Source organism: Meleagris gallopavo, chromosome 14 (genome assembly GCF_000146605.3).
Source record: "Meleagris gallopavo isolate NT-WF06-2002-E0010 breed Aviagen turkey brand Nicholas breeding stock chromosome 14, Turkey_5.1, whole genome shotgun sequence".
NCBI classification, from domain to species: domain Eukaryota; kingdom Metazoa; phylum Chordata; class Aves; order Galliformes; family Phasianidae; genus Meleagris; species Meleagris gallopavo.
This window is the reverse complement of record NC_015024.2, coordinates 2,144,858-2,162,165: the sequence shown is the minus strand read 5'-3', so window position 1 is coordinate 2,162,165 and position 17,308 is coordinate 2,144,858. Positions and strand designations below refer to the sequence as shown.

At 51.0% G+C, this 17,308-nt stretch overlaps 1 protein-coding gene across 3 annotated transcripts; it reads left to right on the top strand.

Annotated features, from left to right (window-relative positions):
* Positions 1-915: 915 nt before the first annotated feature.
* TRAIP (TRAF interacting protein) lies at positions 916-17,306 on the top strand. 3 transcript variants are annotated; one of them, XM_031555480.1, is made up of 15 exons: positions 916-1,019; positions 4,734-4,773; positions 7,243-7,370; positions 9,146-9,229; positions 9,726-9,820; positions 10,415-10,528; positions 11,467-11,554; positions 12,866-12,955; positions 13,172-13,260; positions 14,016-14,171; positions 14,372-14,420; positions 14,941-15,066; positions 15,582-15,632; positions 16,375-16,509; positions 16,650-17,306. In XM_031555480.1, the coding sequence occupies exons 2-14, from the start codon at positions 4,767-4,769 to the stop codon at positions 16,504-16,506; spliced, it is 1,209 nt and encodes a 402-aa protein (XP_031411340.1). In that variant the 5' UTR covers positions 916-1,019; positions 4,734-4,766; the 3' UTR covers positions 16,507-16,509; positions 16,650-17,306. The 3 variants fall into 3 exon arrangements, with proteins under 3 accessions (XP_031411340.1, XP_031411339.1, XP_031411341.1); XM_031555479.1 differs by having other exon boundaries at positions 16,375-17,306; XM_031555481.1 differs by lacking the exon at positions 9,146-9,229 and having other exon boundaries at positions 16,375-17,306.
* The last annotated feature ends 2 nt before the right edge of the window (positions 17,307-17,308 follow it).

The following is a 17,308-nucleotide window of genomic DNA, read 5'->3' as shown; positions in this document are numbered from 1 at the left end:
GATGGAGGGGAGGGCGGATGGAGGCGAGCGTGCCCTGCTGGTATCTGCGCTGCGGCCTTCGCTGCTTGGTGTAACGATGGGGAGGGCGGGAAGGAAAGTCCAGGCCCTCAGAGCTGTGTTTCTGGGGAGGCTATCAGGCGGACAAACCGCTGCCGTGGTTCTTAGCATCCAGTCCTGGCTCTGCTGCCCTCGTTGAGGAGCGTGGATGTGCTGTGCTGGCAAGGGAGGAGCTGCACTCCTCTGGAGGCTGCTGCGTTATCGGCCTCGCAGGCCTTGGTACGTGCAGCTGAAGGAGGGTCTGGTGCAGACTTCCAGCCTGCTGTCGCTGGGACTTGCTCTGCAGTCGTGCTTTTTTTCTCTCAAGGTCTCGGCCCTTGTTCCTTCCCTGACTTGTTGATTCCCTCTGTTCTTCACTGCCGCTTACATCTCTGGGTTACCATGGAGTTATCGCGAAATAACATCTTATGTAGCAGTAACTATGCAATTAGCTGGTGTCATGACTGTATATAATACTTAAAACACAAAGCTGTAACTGCATGGGGGAGGTGTGGAGAGCTATCAAATTCAATTACAGCACCTTCTGCCTGCAGAAAGCAGCACGTACTTCTGTCTTTGGATTTGGCATCATGTTAGCTCAGCGTCAGCTGCTTGGGCCTTAGCTGCCAGAGAACAGACTGCGCTCGATTCAGAAGTGCCTGGATCTTTCTGCTGCAGCTCGGGAGCTTGGCTGGAGCTGTGCTCCCAAAACTGAGTGGGGGGCCTGCAGTTGTGCTGCTGAGCAGAAGCAGGATATTGCCAGGGATGGCGTTGCACGTGGACTCACATGCCTCCTGTGGCCTTGTGGCGAGGTGGCACCTTCTTCCCCTGCATGCATCTTCTGTATGTACTGTTTCTTCCTGTCTGTGCCAGTCAACCTCTGCCCTCTCTGTCTCTAGGTCAGCAAAAGACATATAATCAATAAGCTGTTCTTTGATGTTGCCCTGGAGGAGCAGACAGCACTGGATGCAGAGACCTTGCAGGTATTTGATGGGGTTCTTCTATCCTGTGGTGCTTTGAGCAACTTAGAAACATGTCTGGGGATGCTGGTTCTTTGCCACCTGATGCTGCTTGAGCTGCTGCTTGCTGTGCTATGCTCACATTTTAGACCCAAAGCGCTTCAGTGTCTCCTGCCTGTCCACGTTTTCTGTCATGATCCAGTCTAAGCTCTGCCATGAGGCGGTCTCCCATGTGGTGGTTTAGTCCAACCAAATCTCAGATAGTGACTCAAGAAGCCTCCTCTTCTGCTTTATTGTTCTTTCTTATTGTTCTTACTTAGCCTGGAAGCCTTCTGAAGCAGAATCAAGTGAGTATCCAACTGCTTCTTCTCCACTGGGTCTCAAAGCTCCTCTCAGTGGTTGAGTGGGAATGTGACTACAGAGCTTTTGCTAAAATGCACGTGAGGAAAAGTGCTGAATTCAGTGATCTGCCGCAGGTATCTGTGGCTTGACAGGTGGGTTTATTTGCAAGGGCTCATAAGGAAGTGGGGCAGCAGCGGTGACTTGGTTTCCCTAGAGACATTAGGAAGTGGACTGTCAGAAGCTGCACCCTCAGGAGCATGCAGTGCTGCTGTTGGGTCCCCACGGGGATTCCAGGCTGGAGTAGAAGAGCTGAGTGATGTTCTCCAAGTGCCAAACTCTGCTGTGGAGAGCTGTGTGTGAGGAGGGATTAATGCAGAGGGGCTGTTCTGCGCTCTACTCCGTTGCTTAATATGGATGATGCATGGCTCCTTATGTGGTGGAGTTATGTGTTCCAAAAAAAGTCATCAGTTGACCTTGGTATAATGGGATGCTTGTATCCTCTTGTGTTTAGAATCAGCATGTGCAGCAATTACCATAATTAGCATTGTCATGGCAACTGCTATATGTATATTGTATGTTTTTAAAATAAAGCAAGCCAGACTGTGATGTCAGTAGCACTGTCGTTCCCAAAGACCACTAATAAACTGGAGACCAAATATGCGTGCGGAGGAAATGAAAAAGCATCTCTGGGCACTGGAAGCTGTGCGCCTTAGATGCAAAGCAGTGGCTTGAAGGAGGTAAACACTGCCTTTAGGATGCATTCAGATCGGGTCTCATAAGTGTAAATAGATGAGTGACTCAGTGATGGGCTGTATGGTGAAAAATGCCCTAGAAAAGCTGGTTTTTTTCTTCCTCTTATCCACTCCCCAGGGTCCAAGATGGGCTCCTTCAGCTTTTCCCTCCACGCAGACTGTGCTAAAGCCTGGCTCTCTTCCTCTCATAAAAGACTGTAGACTTGCATGGCAGCTCCTACAAAGTTTATTTTGTTGCCATTAGAGCAGTGTCTAGACTTCTAGCACGCAGGTATTTTAATGAGGGAGCTGAGGTCACTGTATAAAAGGGAAGAACCAAATATTTTCTGCATAGAGGAGCACGGTTGGCTGCTAGGGGTGCTACTGCCCCATGGACAGCTCTGAGGGTTGCTCTCATCAGTCAGCTGTGTAATCAGCTGGAGCTATATCCGTGCAGCCTGCAGATGCCTTGAAATGAGAGCTTGGCCTCTTGCCATGACAAGGTTGGACTGGGGTGAGAGGGTGTGCTTCCGTGTGCTAGAAAGCTGAGGGTGAAGCTGTGTCATCCCAGAGAGACAAATCTGTTACGTACCCAGCTAGAGGTGCTTGGAAGAATTGCCTTGTGGCGTTTTGATGCAGAATTATCCAAATTATCTTCTGAGTAATCAGTCTTTGCTAATCCCCACTCTCACTTTTGCTCTGAAATATTTGGGGTTGAACGAGAGCTGAAGCTGCTCTGCTTCTGTCTGACTGGCAGACGTGGGTTTCAGCTCAGCTAACGCTCCGAAGGTAACCTGGTTCCCTGGAGTAGATGCAGACCACAGGTTGAGCGCTGCGGCATATCTCAGCCTTTTAGTGCTGAGCCTGTTTGGTTTTTGTTTTTTTTTTTCCTGTACTGCTTTTAAAGATGGTCCTCAGCGATCAGAACAGTCTCCGTGTTTCTGCTGTGAAAGTAGAAATGTTAGTTTGGGGGAGTGACACTGCCCCGGGGCTTGCTGGAGCCCAGCATCCTACTTGTTTGTGTCTAGGGAGCTGAGAGCCCATCTGATGAAGGACATTGGGGTACTTTGTTCAGCTTAGTAAAAGGGAGGCAGGAGGAAAGGGTTCCTGCCTATAAACCTGCCGGGGAGGGTAGAAACCTGGGAGGACAGCTGACTGCTTGTGGTTGCAATATCTTGTGGCAGCATTCCCTTGTAATCAGGCTGGCAGAGAGACAAAGGAGCTTGCATCTATCAGAGTGAAAACTGGGAGCAGCCTTTAGGAACAGTGGTGGAAGATGAGGGATTTCAGATTAAGTTGATGAATGAGGTAATGTTACATAGCTGCCTGCGGTAGCCCAGGATTTCTTTTGCTATCGTGCTAATTAGCACATCTTGTGAGCTCACTAATCGTTCCTGAATAGGACTCAGAGGAGGCTGCATCAGAATAGTTCCTGCAGCAGAGCTATTTCTACCTCAGCCCTCTGTTGTCCCCCTGGGGGCAAATCTAAGTCAGCTCTACTAGGCTTTACCCTCTGTCCCTTCTGCTTACCCGCTTTAGATCCCATGCTCTCCACCCTGCCTTTGCTGTCACTAGCAGAGCTTTGCTCTGGTCCTGTCAGCTCTGTGGTCACTGCTACTGCTATTCTCAGCTCAGATTTGCATGTAGCATTCCAGGCTGCACAGATTTGTGTGCTCGGCTTCAGTACTGTGTTGGCATTTTATTGTGGTTTTATTCCACTGCAGTTCCTGGCTGGCTTGTTATGTGCTTTCCTCTGCAGCTCTAACACAGCTTTTTAAGTCATCTTCTGTTGACTCTTTCCTGTATTTTTTCTTTCCTCCCTCTATCTGTAATGTGGTGTGAGTTATAAATATGTATATAAATATATATATTGCCTATCTTTATGAACTCTATCCATCCTTTGGCTATTTTCCAGCGTTCGTAGGTTATATCACTTCATCCATAATTTAAACCACGGTTATTTGCTCCCTCTCTCCAATCCTTAATTAAGATGTTAGAAATGCCTGACCTCCTCCAGGCCTTTGGGGTGCCCAGGGGACATTACGTGCCCACTGCTTGGTATAGATGGGTTTACTGGCGATCTGTTTATGGCCATTTGGCTCTGCTGTTAGTTGATATCAGCATCTCACACTGCAGTGATTTAGTGTCCTCAGAGTGCTGGTGATGCCTTTTGATCTTAATGCTTTGCCACCTTTTCAGATGTTTGGATGTGCTTCTGTGTCTCCCACCTGCACGTGGCTCAAGTTCACGTCAGTTCAAAGTGGCTCTTGATCCAGATAGTCTGGCATCGTCCCTGTTTTATTGCCCTGTTTAGTTAAAACATTACAAAAATTCTTCCTGTCTGATTTCCTGAATTTCCCCGAGAGCCTTCCAAAATTATTCAGCTAAAACAAGATGACTGACAGTGTGAGAAACGCAAGGTTGACAAGGCTAAGACAAAACTGGGATCGTCTCTTCTCTCCCTGAAGAATGCCAGTTGGAGGTGCTCTTTGTGTTCCCTGCGATAATGCTTGTTTGTAGCTCGGTGCTTGCTGCTAATGCATGCTATTCTTAGCACATGGCTGGTGCAAATGTCCTGCCGAGAAACCTCTCGGGTCCTTTGAAGATATGGTGAAAGCTTCTCTGCAGGCTGTTTCCTAATCGGGTTTTCTGTGTTGCGTTTCAGAATGAACTGGACAAGGTGAAGGCTCAGCTCTCCATGAAAGGTGAGTTCCAGCTGCCAGCAGGCCCTGGGCTCTGCCTGCCTGAGCTGCTTCTCCAGGTCGGAGGACTGAGTGTGCAGAGCTTCCTCTCACTGAAGCTGAGGGCATGGTGCAGGCTGAGAGCTGTTTTGCTGGAGGAGCTTCTTCAGAGCTGTGTCTTTGAGGAGAGACTGCCCAAAGCTACGTAAAACCTGTACAACAGAGCCAGAGTTCACAAACCAGCTCAGCTCAGCTCTAACTGGGGTCTCCTTTGCCAATTTAGGCAAATATGTGTATTTTTTTCTTTTTTTTTTCTTCCTCTCCCTGACTAAGAGCTGTAAAAATCCAGCACAGCTCTGTCTGGAGTAAGCTTGCCAAAAACAAAACCTGTGGTTTGAGCACCGGGAAGCTCACAGCTGCATGGTGCCAAAAGGCTTGTTCCTTCTAACAGCTACAGTGGTGCCCGAGCTGCAGTGGGAAGGTGTTGGCTTTTGTTTGGCTGTTGCAGTGCCACATGTGTCACTTGAAGAGCAGATGGAGCTTGCTGTGTGCACTTCCATTTTTCCCATCTTTTAATTTTAGAGGATGTTTGAGGGAGGCAGGAAAAGCAAAAGCCCTGGAGACTTGTCGATGGTTTTCGAGCATCGTCTGTAGGCAGCCTGTCATCAGGACATGAGTCATGAGCAGTGAAAGGAAAATGTCAGTCTGAGTGACAGAAATCCAAAGTCACACTAGCAGAAAGGAAAAATCTTTAAAGAATGCCAGGGGCTCACCCACGCCCTGAGAGTCGTCTTTACTCTGCCTTGCCTGCACGAGACAGACTCAGTTAGCCAGTAGATTGAGGATTCGGTCCTTAGCCTGAGAGCAGGATTGCACAGCCTGCACATCTCTATTCTGAGGCTCGTTCTCTTGCCAGCTCGGTTGAGTTTAGTGACTTGGTAGAGAGCCAGATCTTCTGGGGAAAGTGGCTGGGATTATTGCTAGGATGTTATCCAAGAAAAACTGCTTGAAGGCCTGCTCATCTTCTCAGCTTCTGGTGAGTAGAGGTTGGATGTGACGTTCCCTGTCCCATCCTCTTTTCATATTGGAAAGAAGCAGTTCCCACCTCCTGCCTCCTTTGCTATGGGCACTCTGCTCTCTGGTGGTTCTTGTGTATAAATTCTCTTAAAGATGTGCTCTGCGCTCCGTGCTGTAGTGGAACTGTGTAATTGCCAGTCTCTGATCAGCTTGCAAATGGCTCCTGAGGTGCAGAGCTCTGTACAGACCCAGCAGGCGCAGTGGGAGGCACTTGGAACAAACTGAGAACTCATTCTTGCAGCATGGGGAGATTTGACTCCTGCCATCTGCCTCTGGGCAGCTGGGATCGGAGGAAGGAAAAGCCCGGGCCCCTCTGGTTGATGTGGAGTCCCTGCAAGTGCGAGGGGGGGCAGCTCCAGGCTGTACTCCCTCTGGTGAGGAAGGGTTATTCAGGCCAACAGAGAAAAAAGGCTTCACTAAGAAATGTGTTTCCTTCAACACCTCCCCAGCCACCTGTGTGTTTCTGCTGGGATATGTTCTTCCTGATCTTCAGTCCCATGTGGCTCCCTTACTGTTGTCCAGCAGTGCCACACTTCTGTGGGATGTGTTGGCACAAGTTGACGCTGGATTGCTTGGAAGGAGGAATGGCCCTTTTGGAGGGGTGCTGACTGCCTCCCTGCTGTTGTCAGACTGGAGCCGTAGGCAATTTTGACAAAGACAGAAGGAGCTCAAGAACTTCACCCTGCTCTCACCAGAGTTGCACTAAGGGCTTACTTCTTTTCTTCATTGCCCAGCAGCTGAACTGGCTGTTCCCTGCTTAGCTCTGACAGCTGCTGCTGATGGTTGTTCCTTTGTGAGCTGTTCTTCACTCGTCTCACCAAAACAAATGGAAATCTGGCACTGTTTTCACAGTCTTCTCCCTGGTAGTCAAAGGTGTGTGCCTTGTGCTGGGCTGCCTGCACAAGGAGGTGGGTGCATCATGCTGGTGGTGCTCTGGGGTAGGTGCAGTAGCGTGGTGACGCAGTGCTGTAGTCCCTGTGTGAGCAGGCTGGCTGTTTGCAGCCCCCAAAGAGCTGCCCCGCACCCCAGGCTCTGCATGGAGAGGATGAGCTCAGGGCTCAGCCCTCCAGCTCAGTGTGACTCCAGAGAGCAGTTCTGCACACGCCTGGCTTGGAGAGCATGCAGGAGTTAAGATACATCAGCTTAATGCTAGCTAGGACTGGCTGGAAAGCTATTAAAGGGAACATGTTATCTTTACTGAAGAAAATCTTGAAGCCTGCTGGCACTGGGAGAAGCAATTGCTTGCTACAAGCCCAGTTGCAGACAGCATTTAGGGAAATGGGTCTCTACAGGACTGGCCGACTCCTAGCAGCATGGAGACTGAGACTGCAATCAGCACCGGTTTGTTGTGCTACTGCTGTTGTATGTGGGGCTGCTGAGGTCTGCGTTTCTAGGCCATGATTTTTTTCCTTCTAGAGAAAGAAAAGCGGGAATGCCAGGCCATCGTGGATGGGCTGCGGGACACCTTGGATGTGCGCAATGCCACCATCGAGTCACTCCAGAAGGTGCTGGGAGAGACAGAGATGCTGTGTTCCTCTCTCAAGGTACCTTTCCCATCCCTTGCTGGAGTCTGGCTCTACCCGTTGCACAATCAATGTTAATTTTGTTCAGGTTGTCTTCAGGCCGTGCTGATGTTGACACTACTCTGTGCTGGTGGGAGTTTGGGTAGGGTGCCTGGAGATGCCTGCCACTTCGGTCTCTGAGTAACAGGAAGGCTGTGGAGCTGGGTTTTCTTTTTGGGTTTATTAACCCAAAGTGAGCAGTGACGCCAGTCTGGAGGTACTGGCTGCGTGCCATGCTGAGGGTGATTCAGAGGCATAAAACCCAGGCCTGTGGCTGTGTGTAACAGCTATGCACTCAGGGCAGTGGTGGCCGGGGCTGGGAGGCCACCAGCCCAGCCTGGGGGCGTTAGCTGAGCTTTGCTGCTGCAGTGCTGATCATAAAGGTAGTGGTGTGAGGGGAGTGTGGGAACTGGCCCCCGTGCCCCATTGCAGAAGCACCGGCTCCCTGTGGTAGAATGTTCTTCTGAAATGGGTTTTGGCCAGACGGGATTCAAGGAAAATTAGTTTCTTGGTTTGATCAGAGGAGGAATCAAACTGAAATATATGGAGGGGGAGTTGCAAGCTTTAGCTGAATGGGATTTGATCCAGCTAACTCTCCTGTCTGTTCTGTTGCCAGGGCTTTCCTTCGATTAGGTTAGTAATGTGCAAAGTCCAGGGATCAAATATTCCTGTTGTGCTTCAGCATGCAGTGACTCAGTGCATAGTCATGCATTGTGCATAAACAGCAAGTGGAAGTGGGGTAAGAACAAGAGCCTCTTGGCTGGGATGTCTTGTGGTGAGCAGTGCAGCCTTGACTTGGTGCTGGGCTGCCTCTGCTGTGTGCTGAAAGCTCATTGTGAGCACAGGGAGTTCAGACTGTTCCTTAAATCTCTGCCTCTTGGGTAGAGCCTACGCTGCATCACATTCCTTGACCCGCCAGGCCATGCAGCCAGGGAGAGCTTGTAGGTGGGGCATGGAGCTGTCTTACTGTACGCCACATACAGGCTGGGCTCTTCCTGGAGGAACCACATGAAGGTGGCCTGACATGAGCTGTCACAGAGCAGGAGGTAGAAGTAAGGAGTCACCACCACACAGGCCTTGCTGTGGGAAAGCACAAGCTCTTTTTGCCTGCCCGTCAGGTTAGATCCAATCTTCTTGGGTCTAAAGGCAGCCTGGCATTCCCAAGCTGTTCCTGGGATCTCAGATGTACCAGTGGCAGATAGCATTGATGCTTCCTACTTCAGAAAAGCAGCTGTGGCAGTGGAAGTTGGTGCCTGCTTCTCAACTCAAGATCTCTGTGCTTGACGTTCCTGCCTGGCATCTCAGGAGGAGACTGTGGTTATCTTGTCTGTTGCAAAAGCCTCTGAGTGTGCTGAAGTCCTGTTAATGAAAGTCGAGAAGGGCAGGAGTAAGGACCTGAGGGCATCTTTTCTGTGGCATGCAGTGTTTCCCAGCTGAATGCCAAGCAATGTCTTACACGCATCATTTAAAGATTAAAGCACTGAACTTCTGCAGTAAAAATAGAGGCTTAACTAGCTGTGAGGCAGGTCGAGCTCACAGGCAGCGGACAGGTCCCATCTTCTGCCAGCTGCTGCTGAACCTTCATGTAAATGGTCTGCTACTGGGCCTTGCTTTGACCTGGCCCAGGGGTCAGGAATGAGGAGACCTCTGGTCAGCAGCAGCCTAAGGTGGGCTCTGCAGTAGGAAGAGCAAGATGTGAGCCTGCAGCTCTGCAGAGTCCCGACACTGTCACAGCTGTTTGGCTTCTGTTTTCTTAGCTCAGCCGAGGTTTGCTGCTAATGCTGCCTGCTACTGGAGAGCCTGGAAAGGTGCTGGCTGTGAGAGACTCGTGGCCGCCCCAGGTGGGTGAGAGAAGCACCCAGCTAAGCATCTGGTTCAGTTGAGATCTACAAGAGATTCTTATTTCTGCTTTAAGCAGCTAAGAGCAAGGAAAATCGGAAGGCTAAAGCAAAGGGCTCAGCTATTTAGGGAGCAGAACGCACTAGCGAGGTTTGCCTGCTTTGAACTCCCTCACTTTTGAAAAACACCGTTGCTGTATTGCGCACGGAGTGCTGCCCAGCCCCACAAGTACACCCAGCAGAAAGGAGGATCCAAAGCAGTTCCAGCACCAGACTCCTCTTGTGATTAGCACTCAGACCCTGCTGTGCTAGCGAGGAGCAGAGCTAGGGGTTCAGCAGGGAAGGAGCTAAATTCTCCGTAATCCTGGGCTGCTGAGGTGGTGATAGCATTAAGAGCCAATGTATGCTCCCAGCTGCCCGCAGTGCGCATAAGCCAGGATGTTTTGCTAACAATCCCTGGAGCCTTCCTGACGGTCTGTGTGCGCTTGCTTCTCTGCAGAAACAGATGAAATTCCTGGAGCAGCAGCAGGAGGATAACAGAAGTTCAAAGGAGGAGGCCCGCCGCCTGCGAAACAAGCTGAGAGCCATGGAGCGGTGAGACCCTGGGCCTCGCAGGCTGGGCTGCGTGTCTCTCCCCTTCTCCGAGAGGAAGGGAGAGGCCCTGCTGTGCTTGCTGCACCTCCCAGCCCCACATGCTGGGACTGCTGGGCCTCCTTACCCCGTAAGGCTGGAAACTGCTGCATTAGCAGGCTTTGCCTGGCTGTGTCTCAGCCCAGCTTTCTTTCCAGGCAGCTGCTCTCCATGAACAGCAGCAGGACATGATACTCTGAGCATACTGTCCCTGTCTCCAAGCATAGCTATGTGCTGTTGCTATTACTGGAGAGGGTTTTGGGGCAAAGCACAAATCCCAGCCTGGAAATGAAGTCAGCAGCATGGGTTAGGGCCTTCAAGTTGGTGTGTCAGCTCCGAGTGTAGTGTGTGTGTGCAGCTGCCTCTTCTTTAGTCCATGTAGTGCTACTGTGTCCTAGCAAAGATACCACTTGTAGAGTGGCAGTTGCATCTCTTTGCCACCCCTACATCCAGGGGCTTAGTCTGTGTGGGCTCCCCAGGGGAAGCAGGGCGGCAGCCTTCTTCCCTGCTCTGTTCGTGACTCATGAGCTGAAGGTACATTTCCTTATTTTATTGCAGGATTGAATTGTTGCTTCAGAGCCAGCGCCCCGAAGTGGAGGAGATGATCAGAGAGATGGGAGTTGGGCAGGCAGCAGTGGAGCAGCTTGCAGTCTATTGCGTCTCACTGAAGAAGTGAGTGCTTCAGGCTCGGCATGGGCTGCTCATGCTGTCCTGGGCTTGTGGGAAGAGAACCTGTTGCTGAGTCCCAGCAGACAAACAGACGCTGCGGGGCTCTTGTCCCTATTTGGGCCTCCTTTAGGTTTTGGCTGACAGATCCTGGGGACCTAGATTGGAGCCTGTCACACTGAAGCGTTCCTGTTGTCGCTGCAGTGACATGCGTGTCACCATGGGAACTGTCTCCAGAGTTGTCAGTGCACCTATGCAGTGATGATTATTCCCTCAGTTCTCTTTTCACGCCTGGGGGGAAATGGGAAGATGAGGAGCTCTGGGCTGCACCCTCTGCTGCATTGCACAGTGCAGCTGTGGCCTGAAGTGCTCTGAGCACGCCACTCTCTGGCATGCGGGATCTGCAGCGCTGCCATCCCCTACCTGGAAATGCTTCTGGTCCTGCTGAGCAAAACCACAGCTTCTCTGGGTCCGTTCTGATGGCAGCTGAATAATCGCAGCTTTGACACAAAGCTGTAATGAGGCAAGTGTCCCTGTGGTGTAATTGGGAGCAATGTGCATGGCCAATAGTATGAAGCCTCTGTAAAGTCATTTAAAGCAGAGTTCTCTATTTGCTGCAAGTACAGAGGCTGCTCTGTTTTTTGTCTCTCTTCCACTGGCAACTGTAATATTTCTGAATCCAGTTTCCATTTTGTTGGTGAATCCGGTGCATGCCCTGCTCCTAGGCATGGCATCCTTTGCAAATGTTTTTCCCTGCCATGTGTGGTGATGTTTGTTACGCTGTTAGTTTGTTTTGGCACACTCAGCTCAGTTCCCTGAAGGGTTTTTTATATGTCCTGGGTTTTCTTTGGTGGTTCTGCAGTTGCAGATCTTCAAATTGAGGGCCTCTAATAAGTTCTAGCTCAATCCTCTTTAAAAGCAGTGTTCTTCTGCTCTCTTTTCAGGGAATATGAGAACTTGAAGGAGGCTCAGAAGATCTCTAGTGAGATGACAGAGAAGCAGAAGAAGGAGCTATTCTCTGTCAACAGTAAGGTAAAAGGAGAGCATGAGAGACGTAAAGGTGATATCTGGTCCGTAGATCCTTCTCAGCAACTGTGCTCCCAGCCCTGTGCAGTGACCCCTTCCCACAGGGAGCTCTCCTTGAGCGGTACAGCTGGCATGGAAGTGTCAGGCTGGGGTCTCTGGGTCAGAGTATGATGCTGTGTGTAGCTCATGGGATGTTATTAGCACTGTGGACTCTGAGGATGTCATTGGGGTAGCACGTGCAGAGCCAGCCTGGGCTGGAACACAGCAGCACGCAGGTGCTTGCTGCCTTTGGCCTGCCAGGCTGAGCGTGAGCTTGTTCAGCCACCAGCCCCTTCTGCTGCAGAGTCAGGGTCCTGGGAAGAAATGAGGTGTGAGCCAGCACCAGCTGAGCATGACTTAGCCCTGTCTTGGCACAGAGCTGCAGATATGCCCCTGCTGCTGTGCTGCCCCTGCTCTAGCCTGGCTGGGCCCTGTTGGCCCAGGCTGGGAGTTACTGTTTCGGTAGCAAGTTGCCATGATAAATGTCTGTGTAGCCTTGCTCTCCAAGGCACAGGTGTTCCCTGGGGTGTGCCAGAGTCCAGGCTCACAAAGTGAGAGACTGTGGGTAGATTTGGCCTATTTTTGTTACCTAGCCATAGCTGTTATGGTCCCCTCAAACAGAGGAGGAGGTTCTTGGAATACCAAGCTGCTGCTAAGTGAGTTAACTCCCTACAAGAAGTTGCTGCTGGAGCTGACCTGTTTTTGGCCGAGTCTGTACCAAACTACAATCACTAACTTGGGTCAGGAGGATGCGAGTCAGCGTGCTCCAGGTTTGGCTGACAGAGAGCTGACTGTGCTGCCTCTCTGCGGGCTGGCCCAGGCACCTGACCCCGCTTCAAGCCCTTGTTGTGGTGCCAGACCACCTCTCAACCTCCGGCTCCTGTTGAATCAGGCTTGTCAGTGTGCCAGCACTGCTGATGCACAGCCAGCGTCCGGCCTGTGGTTTGTAATGCTGTGATGCGGTGCGTGCTAAGTCCTGCAGGATTCAGAATGGAGCCACCAAGTGTTAGAGCGTGGAAAAGCTGTTACCGGCGGGCAGAGATGCTGTGGGAAGACTTAAGCTGGGCAAGCAGCCCTGGAGATCCCTCTGCAGGCAGCTTGAGGAAATGAGCAGCAATCGGATTGCTCTGATTTGGAGAGATTGCCACGGGAAAATTGAGCCCAGAAATGGGAAAATAGTGTGTGCCATGGAGCACGTTGTTCCCATGGGGATTCACAGTCTCCCTTACCCGTGTGTAGTAATCAGCACTCTGCTCTTTGGTGTTATTTATTCTGCAGCTGCAGAAAACAGTTTCAGAGTTGGAGAAGACAAAGGAGGAGTTAAAGAGCACCCAGAAGGATCTGAAGAATGCAGACAAGGAGATCTTGGTGAGAATATCAGTCATCAGTCTGCAGTAACTGGCAGCTGGCCACAACCTTCAGCAGCAATGCCAGGAGCTATGCTGGGTTTCGCTTGGATCTACCCTTACGCTTTCATCTGCTCCACCTCTAAGCTCTGGCCAATGCTCATTAATGGGAGAGGGGTGAAGGACCTGCTGCTAAATCTTTTCTTGTCTCACTGTCTGCCTTTCCTCCTCCCTCTAGAGTCTGAAGAAGAAGATAGACATACTGCAGGACACTCTGAAAGTGCCATCTGTAACTAGAGAGACGCTCAGCCGGCTAGTCTTTGAGAGGTCAGTGCGGTGCATCCTCGGATACAGGCCAAATATGGTGAATAGCATGTCCAGAGCAAGAGTCAGCAGTTTAAGTACTGACTGGGAAGGCAGGAGCATGCTGGTCTGGAAGGCATTGCCACAGCACAGTCATTTTTCTCTTGTATTTTTTGTTTTCTTGCTGCTGACAAGATAATGTTTGGGTTACCTGAAAAAGTGCATTTTTTGGTGGGTTTCCATCAGGTTGGTATGGAAGAAAAAACTAAGTTTGGACAAACTTTTTCCACTCTGCCCTGCCAGGGAAATATCTCTAAAGCTTCTCTTCTGGTTGCCTCAGAGTTGACCTTCCAGCAGGCATGCCCTGGTATACAGGGGCTGGAGATCTTTGCCGAGCAATGGAGTTCAGAATGATTAAGGCTTGGTCTGGCATCCTTTATATTTTAGTGAGCCTCTTTCCGGCGACCAGTGCTATGAGGCCAGTACAGCAAACTGGGTTGTGTATGCTGAGCAGAAGTGTGCTGCGCTGTTTACCTGGGCTTGGACTGCTGCTGCTGCTGTGAGCAGTGGTGTTTAAGGTTGAACAATGGTTTGAGACATTGACTATGGACTGTGGGGTTTGGGTTGTTCTTTCCGGAACTTGTAAGCAGAATGGGGTTCAGATCTTAATCCTACTTCTTTCGTGCTAACTAAATGATGTAGCTTGTAGCTCCCTCTCCTTCTCTTCTATCTGATGGGTGGCAGCCTCTTGATGGCTGATGCTTTGCATGGCCTTGCAGCCCAACTCCTGTTGAACTGCAGCACCCGAGGCTCCACCGTCCAGCTCACAGTGATGAGATCAACCTAGATGAGACTTTTGATGTGGACACCCCTGAAAATCAGCCCTGCAGATCTCCATTCAGTGCTGCAAAAAAGCAGAAGCTGGATAAAAAGCAGTGAGTTTGTCCTCTTCTTTCTACTTCTAAAGGAGATGAAAGTCTCTCTGCTTTGGAAGTTGCTGTGTGAGATCAGATAGCTCTCCAGCTGCTTGATGTCGCACTGCAAGTTTTGTCGTCATTTGCTTTGCCTTGTCTGTCCTTGCCAGCTCCAGTCAAACAATGAATCTCTGCTGACTTGCTCCTTGTGCTTCTTACAGGCCTCCCGTGGTAAATCTGGCAAAGAAAGCTCTGAAGGAAACAGTGGAGGTAAAAGAACTGATCTTGTTTGTTGTATCACCTCTTCAATTCTGCTATTAATAAGCTTGAGATAAAGGCCCCATTTTCCTGTGCAGGAGATGCTCTAACTGCAAGTTGGCCTATCTGCTGCACCACAGCACATGTTTCAAAATGCTTTGCTTGACTGTCTCCTAGAAACGCTATTGCTGCCTCAGAGGCCTCCTGGAATCGGGCAGGAGAGGGCGGGGGGGGGCACATGCTGCTTGCAGATTATCCTGCATCAGATGTGCTTGGCAAACACACAGTGTGGGGTCTGCCTGCAAGGGCTGTGGGTCAGCTAAGGGAGCTGTCCCCCTAGGCATGCCGGATGCAACGTCCTGCCTCCCAGGCATGGCTCCAAATGAGCACCAGAGGGAGGTTTGGAGGTACTGTTCTTTGACCTGATGTGGTACAGGCCTGCCTGTTACCTTAAGGAAGTGCCTGTATACAGACTAAATTCAGCAGATGATGCTGCTGCTTAAAGAGCTTTTCTCGTTATTCTGTGGGACAGAATTGGGGAGATGATCTGGAGGATGAGACTCTTAAAGGATTCCTGCCAGCATTCATCAGAAACTCGGTTTTCTCCAAGAAGCCTGTGTCGGGTAGCTTGCTGGGTCCCCACAGAAACATGGGCAAGGTGAGTAGTGCTGTTGGTGAGCTTGTCTGGCACCGCACGCTTCTGTCCTGAGGTTACCCTACAGGAGGAAGCCAATGAGGCTTTTACCTTGCCACATTCAGTGTGGGGAGAGTAAATCTCGGAGTTGATCTGGCTGCCTCCCAGTCCTGCGGAGCTCCGGAGATGACAGATGGTCATTCCCTACCTGGCAGCAGATTAAATGGCCTTCTGTATCCAGTTCCACTGCCTTGGAGTGTTGGGCATTTTCCTTGTATGTGTCAGTCCCACTGACAAAAATCCTAAGCTTTGCTGCAGCCTTGAAGGCTCAGCTTACTTCAGAAAGATGCTCAAACTTCACTTATACACTTGGACCTGCCTTTTTCTGAAGGTGAGGGCTTAGCACAAGGACTCAGTGTTTCCAGGTGCTTGTAACCTATCCCTGGAGCACGTGGCCTGTGAGGCTCTCTGCTGACCAAGACAAGGAGAAGTAGCCAAGGCTCTGTGCTGCTCCATTCACATTTGTTTGTCTCTCCTAGGTGAGGATGGGATACGATGGCTTGGGAGGCAGAACCAAGTTCATACAGCCTGTATCCTTTCCTGCAGCTTGTGTGGCAGTAGTAATGCTGTGGGGCACCTCCTCTGTTCCTCCTGTCTCAGCCAGCTTCGTAGCCTGGGGCAGAGCTTCCCAAACTGGGGCTGGGACCTTCAGGGAATCACCATCATATTGCTCTACATCTGATTCTGAACAAGCCTGAGTTCAGCAGAGACAGCAAAGGCATCAAAGACCTGAGCTTACTAAGAACATTAATATTTATTTCGTCTCTGAAGATTTGTATGATGCCATCACAGACAAGGAGAACTCCTTACTCTAAGATCTCTGCCCCTCGAGCATCACTATGCCCTGGGAGGCTGCAGGTTTTGCCTACTGTCACTTCGTCTGCACAGTGTCCCAGCTCTGATATGCAGGGGAGATCTTGAAGCTCTGTTGGCTTTGTGCACTAGGGCATAGCATGGAAGTGGAAAGTGTGGGATAGGAGTGTGCCTGAGATTTGCTTCTGTGGTTAGGGGCAGAGCCCAGCCTGACCTTCAGGGAGCTTTTCTTAGAGTAGTTTTCTTGGAAGGAGCCTGCAGAGATGGAGTCTAACAGCCCATCTCTTTAAGACAAAGCAAAAGTGAAAGCATATTATTAAGGGTGTTACCAAAATGCCTCAGGGTGTAAGTATATGGTTAGGTCCCAGGTTTGTGGCTCAGGTTGCTCTGGAGAGGTTCCTGTGCTGCTTGTCCCCAGAGCCTTGATGTGTGTGCTTCCCTTGACGGCCCTACTTTCAGACAAGCCCTACAGAGCTCCGTCCCATACCGGTGAAGAGCAAGAGGAACGTCTCCAGGCCAGCAGCAGCTGCTGCCCCTGAACGTGCCTGCAGCAGCAACAGCCGGGCCAGCCTGGACGCTTTCCTGCAGTGAAGGGTTTGTGCCCCTGGGAGCAGCAGGGCTGTGCGCTTGCACAGAGCCTGGCCCTGCAGCGAGCCAGCAGGAGCCCAACCATCTGCCTAGTGCCCGGACAGCTTCATGCCTCATTTCAGCCCCCCTCTCTCATTTCCACGCAGAAATTTAAATGGGGATTTCTCATCTGCCAGCCTGCTCAAAGCTCTGTAGTTGCTGCTGTTGGTCTCTGGATGTGGAGCTGCACTTCTGGGACACAGCCACGAGCTGCAGGCAGAGATCTTGTCCAGCTGCAGCCTGGGGGGCAGCAGCTGGGAGCACGAGTGGGAAGAAGGGACCTGGTGCAGTGCTGTAAGTAGTGCAGAGATCTTGCTGTGCCCAGGGTGATGCTGCAGCACAGCTGTACCTGCTGCTGGGCCGGTCCCCGTCCCTCTGCCGAGGCTGCAGCACCTGTGCCAAGCTGGGTGTCCTGCTTTGCCTTGGGTTGGGATGTGGAGCCTGGGCTGGGACAGAGGGGGGTGGTGGTGGTGGTGAACCCCTGCCCTGCTCAGGAAGAAGTGCCCCCTGCTGCTGACCTCTCTCTTTCTGGCCTGTGTTCTATAATTTCTTCTGTGTGAATTTCTATTTTTTTTAATATGAATGTAGGCATTTTTGTTGTTCTTTCAAAGCCAGCCTAAGGCACAGTGCTGCTGTGTGCTGGGGCCGGCGCTCCCCTCGCCCTCCTGTTGAGGCCCCGGGGGGTGTTCCCATCCCCACTGCTGCAGGCTTGGGTCCGGCTGGCTGCAAACTTGAGGGAATAAACGAATTACTCTGCATTGGTACT

What these genes read in the sequence shown, in the direction of transcription:
- TRAIP (XM_031555480.1), top strand. An exon ending in GAGACTCGTGGCCGCCCCAG is followed by an intron (nt 9,230 to 9,725) that starts GTGGGTGAGAGA and finishes GCTTCTCTGCAG; the next exon opens with AAACAGATGAAATTCCTGGA. An exon ending in ATGCAGACAAGGAGATCTTG is followed by an intron (nt 12,956 to 13,171) that starts GTGAGAATATCA and finishes TCCTCCCTCTAG; the next exon opens with AGTCTGAAGAAGAAGATAGA.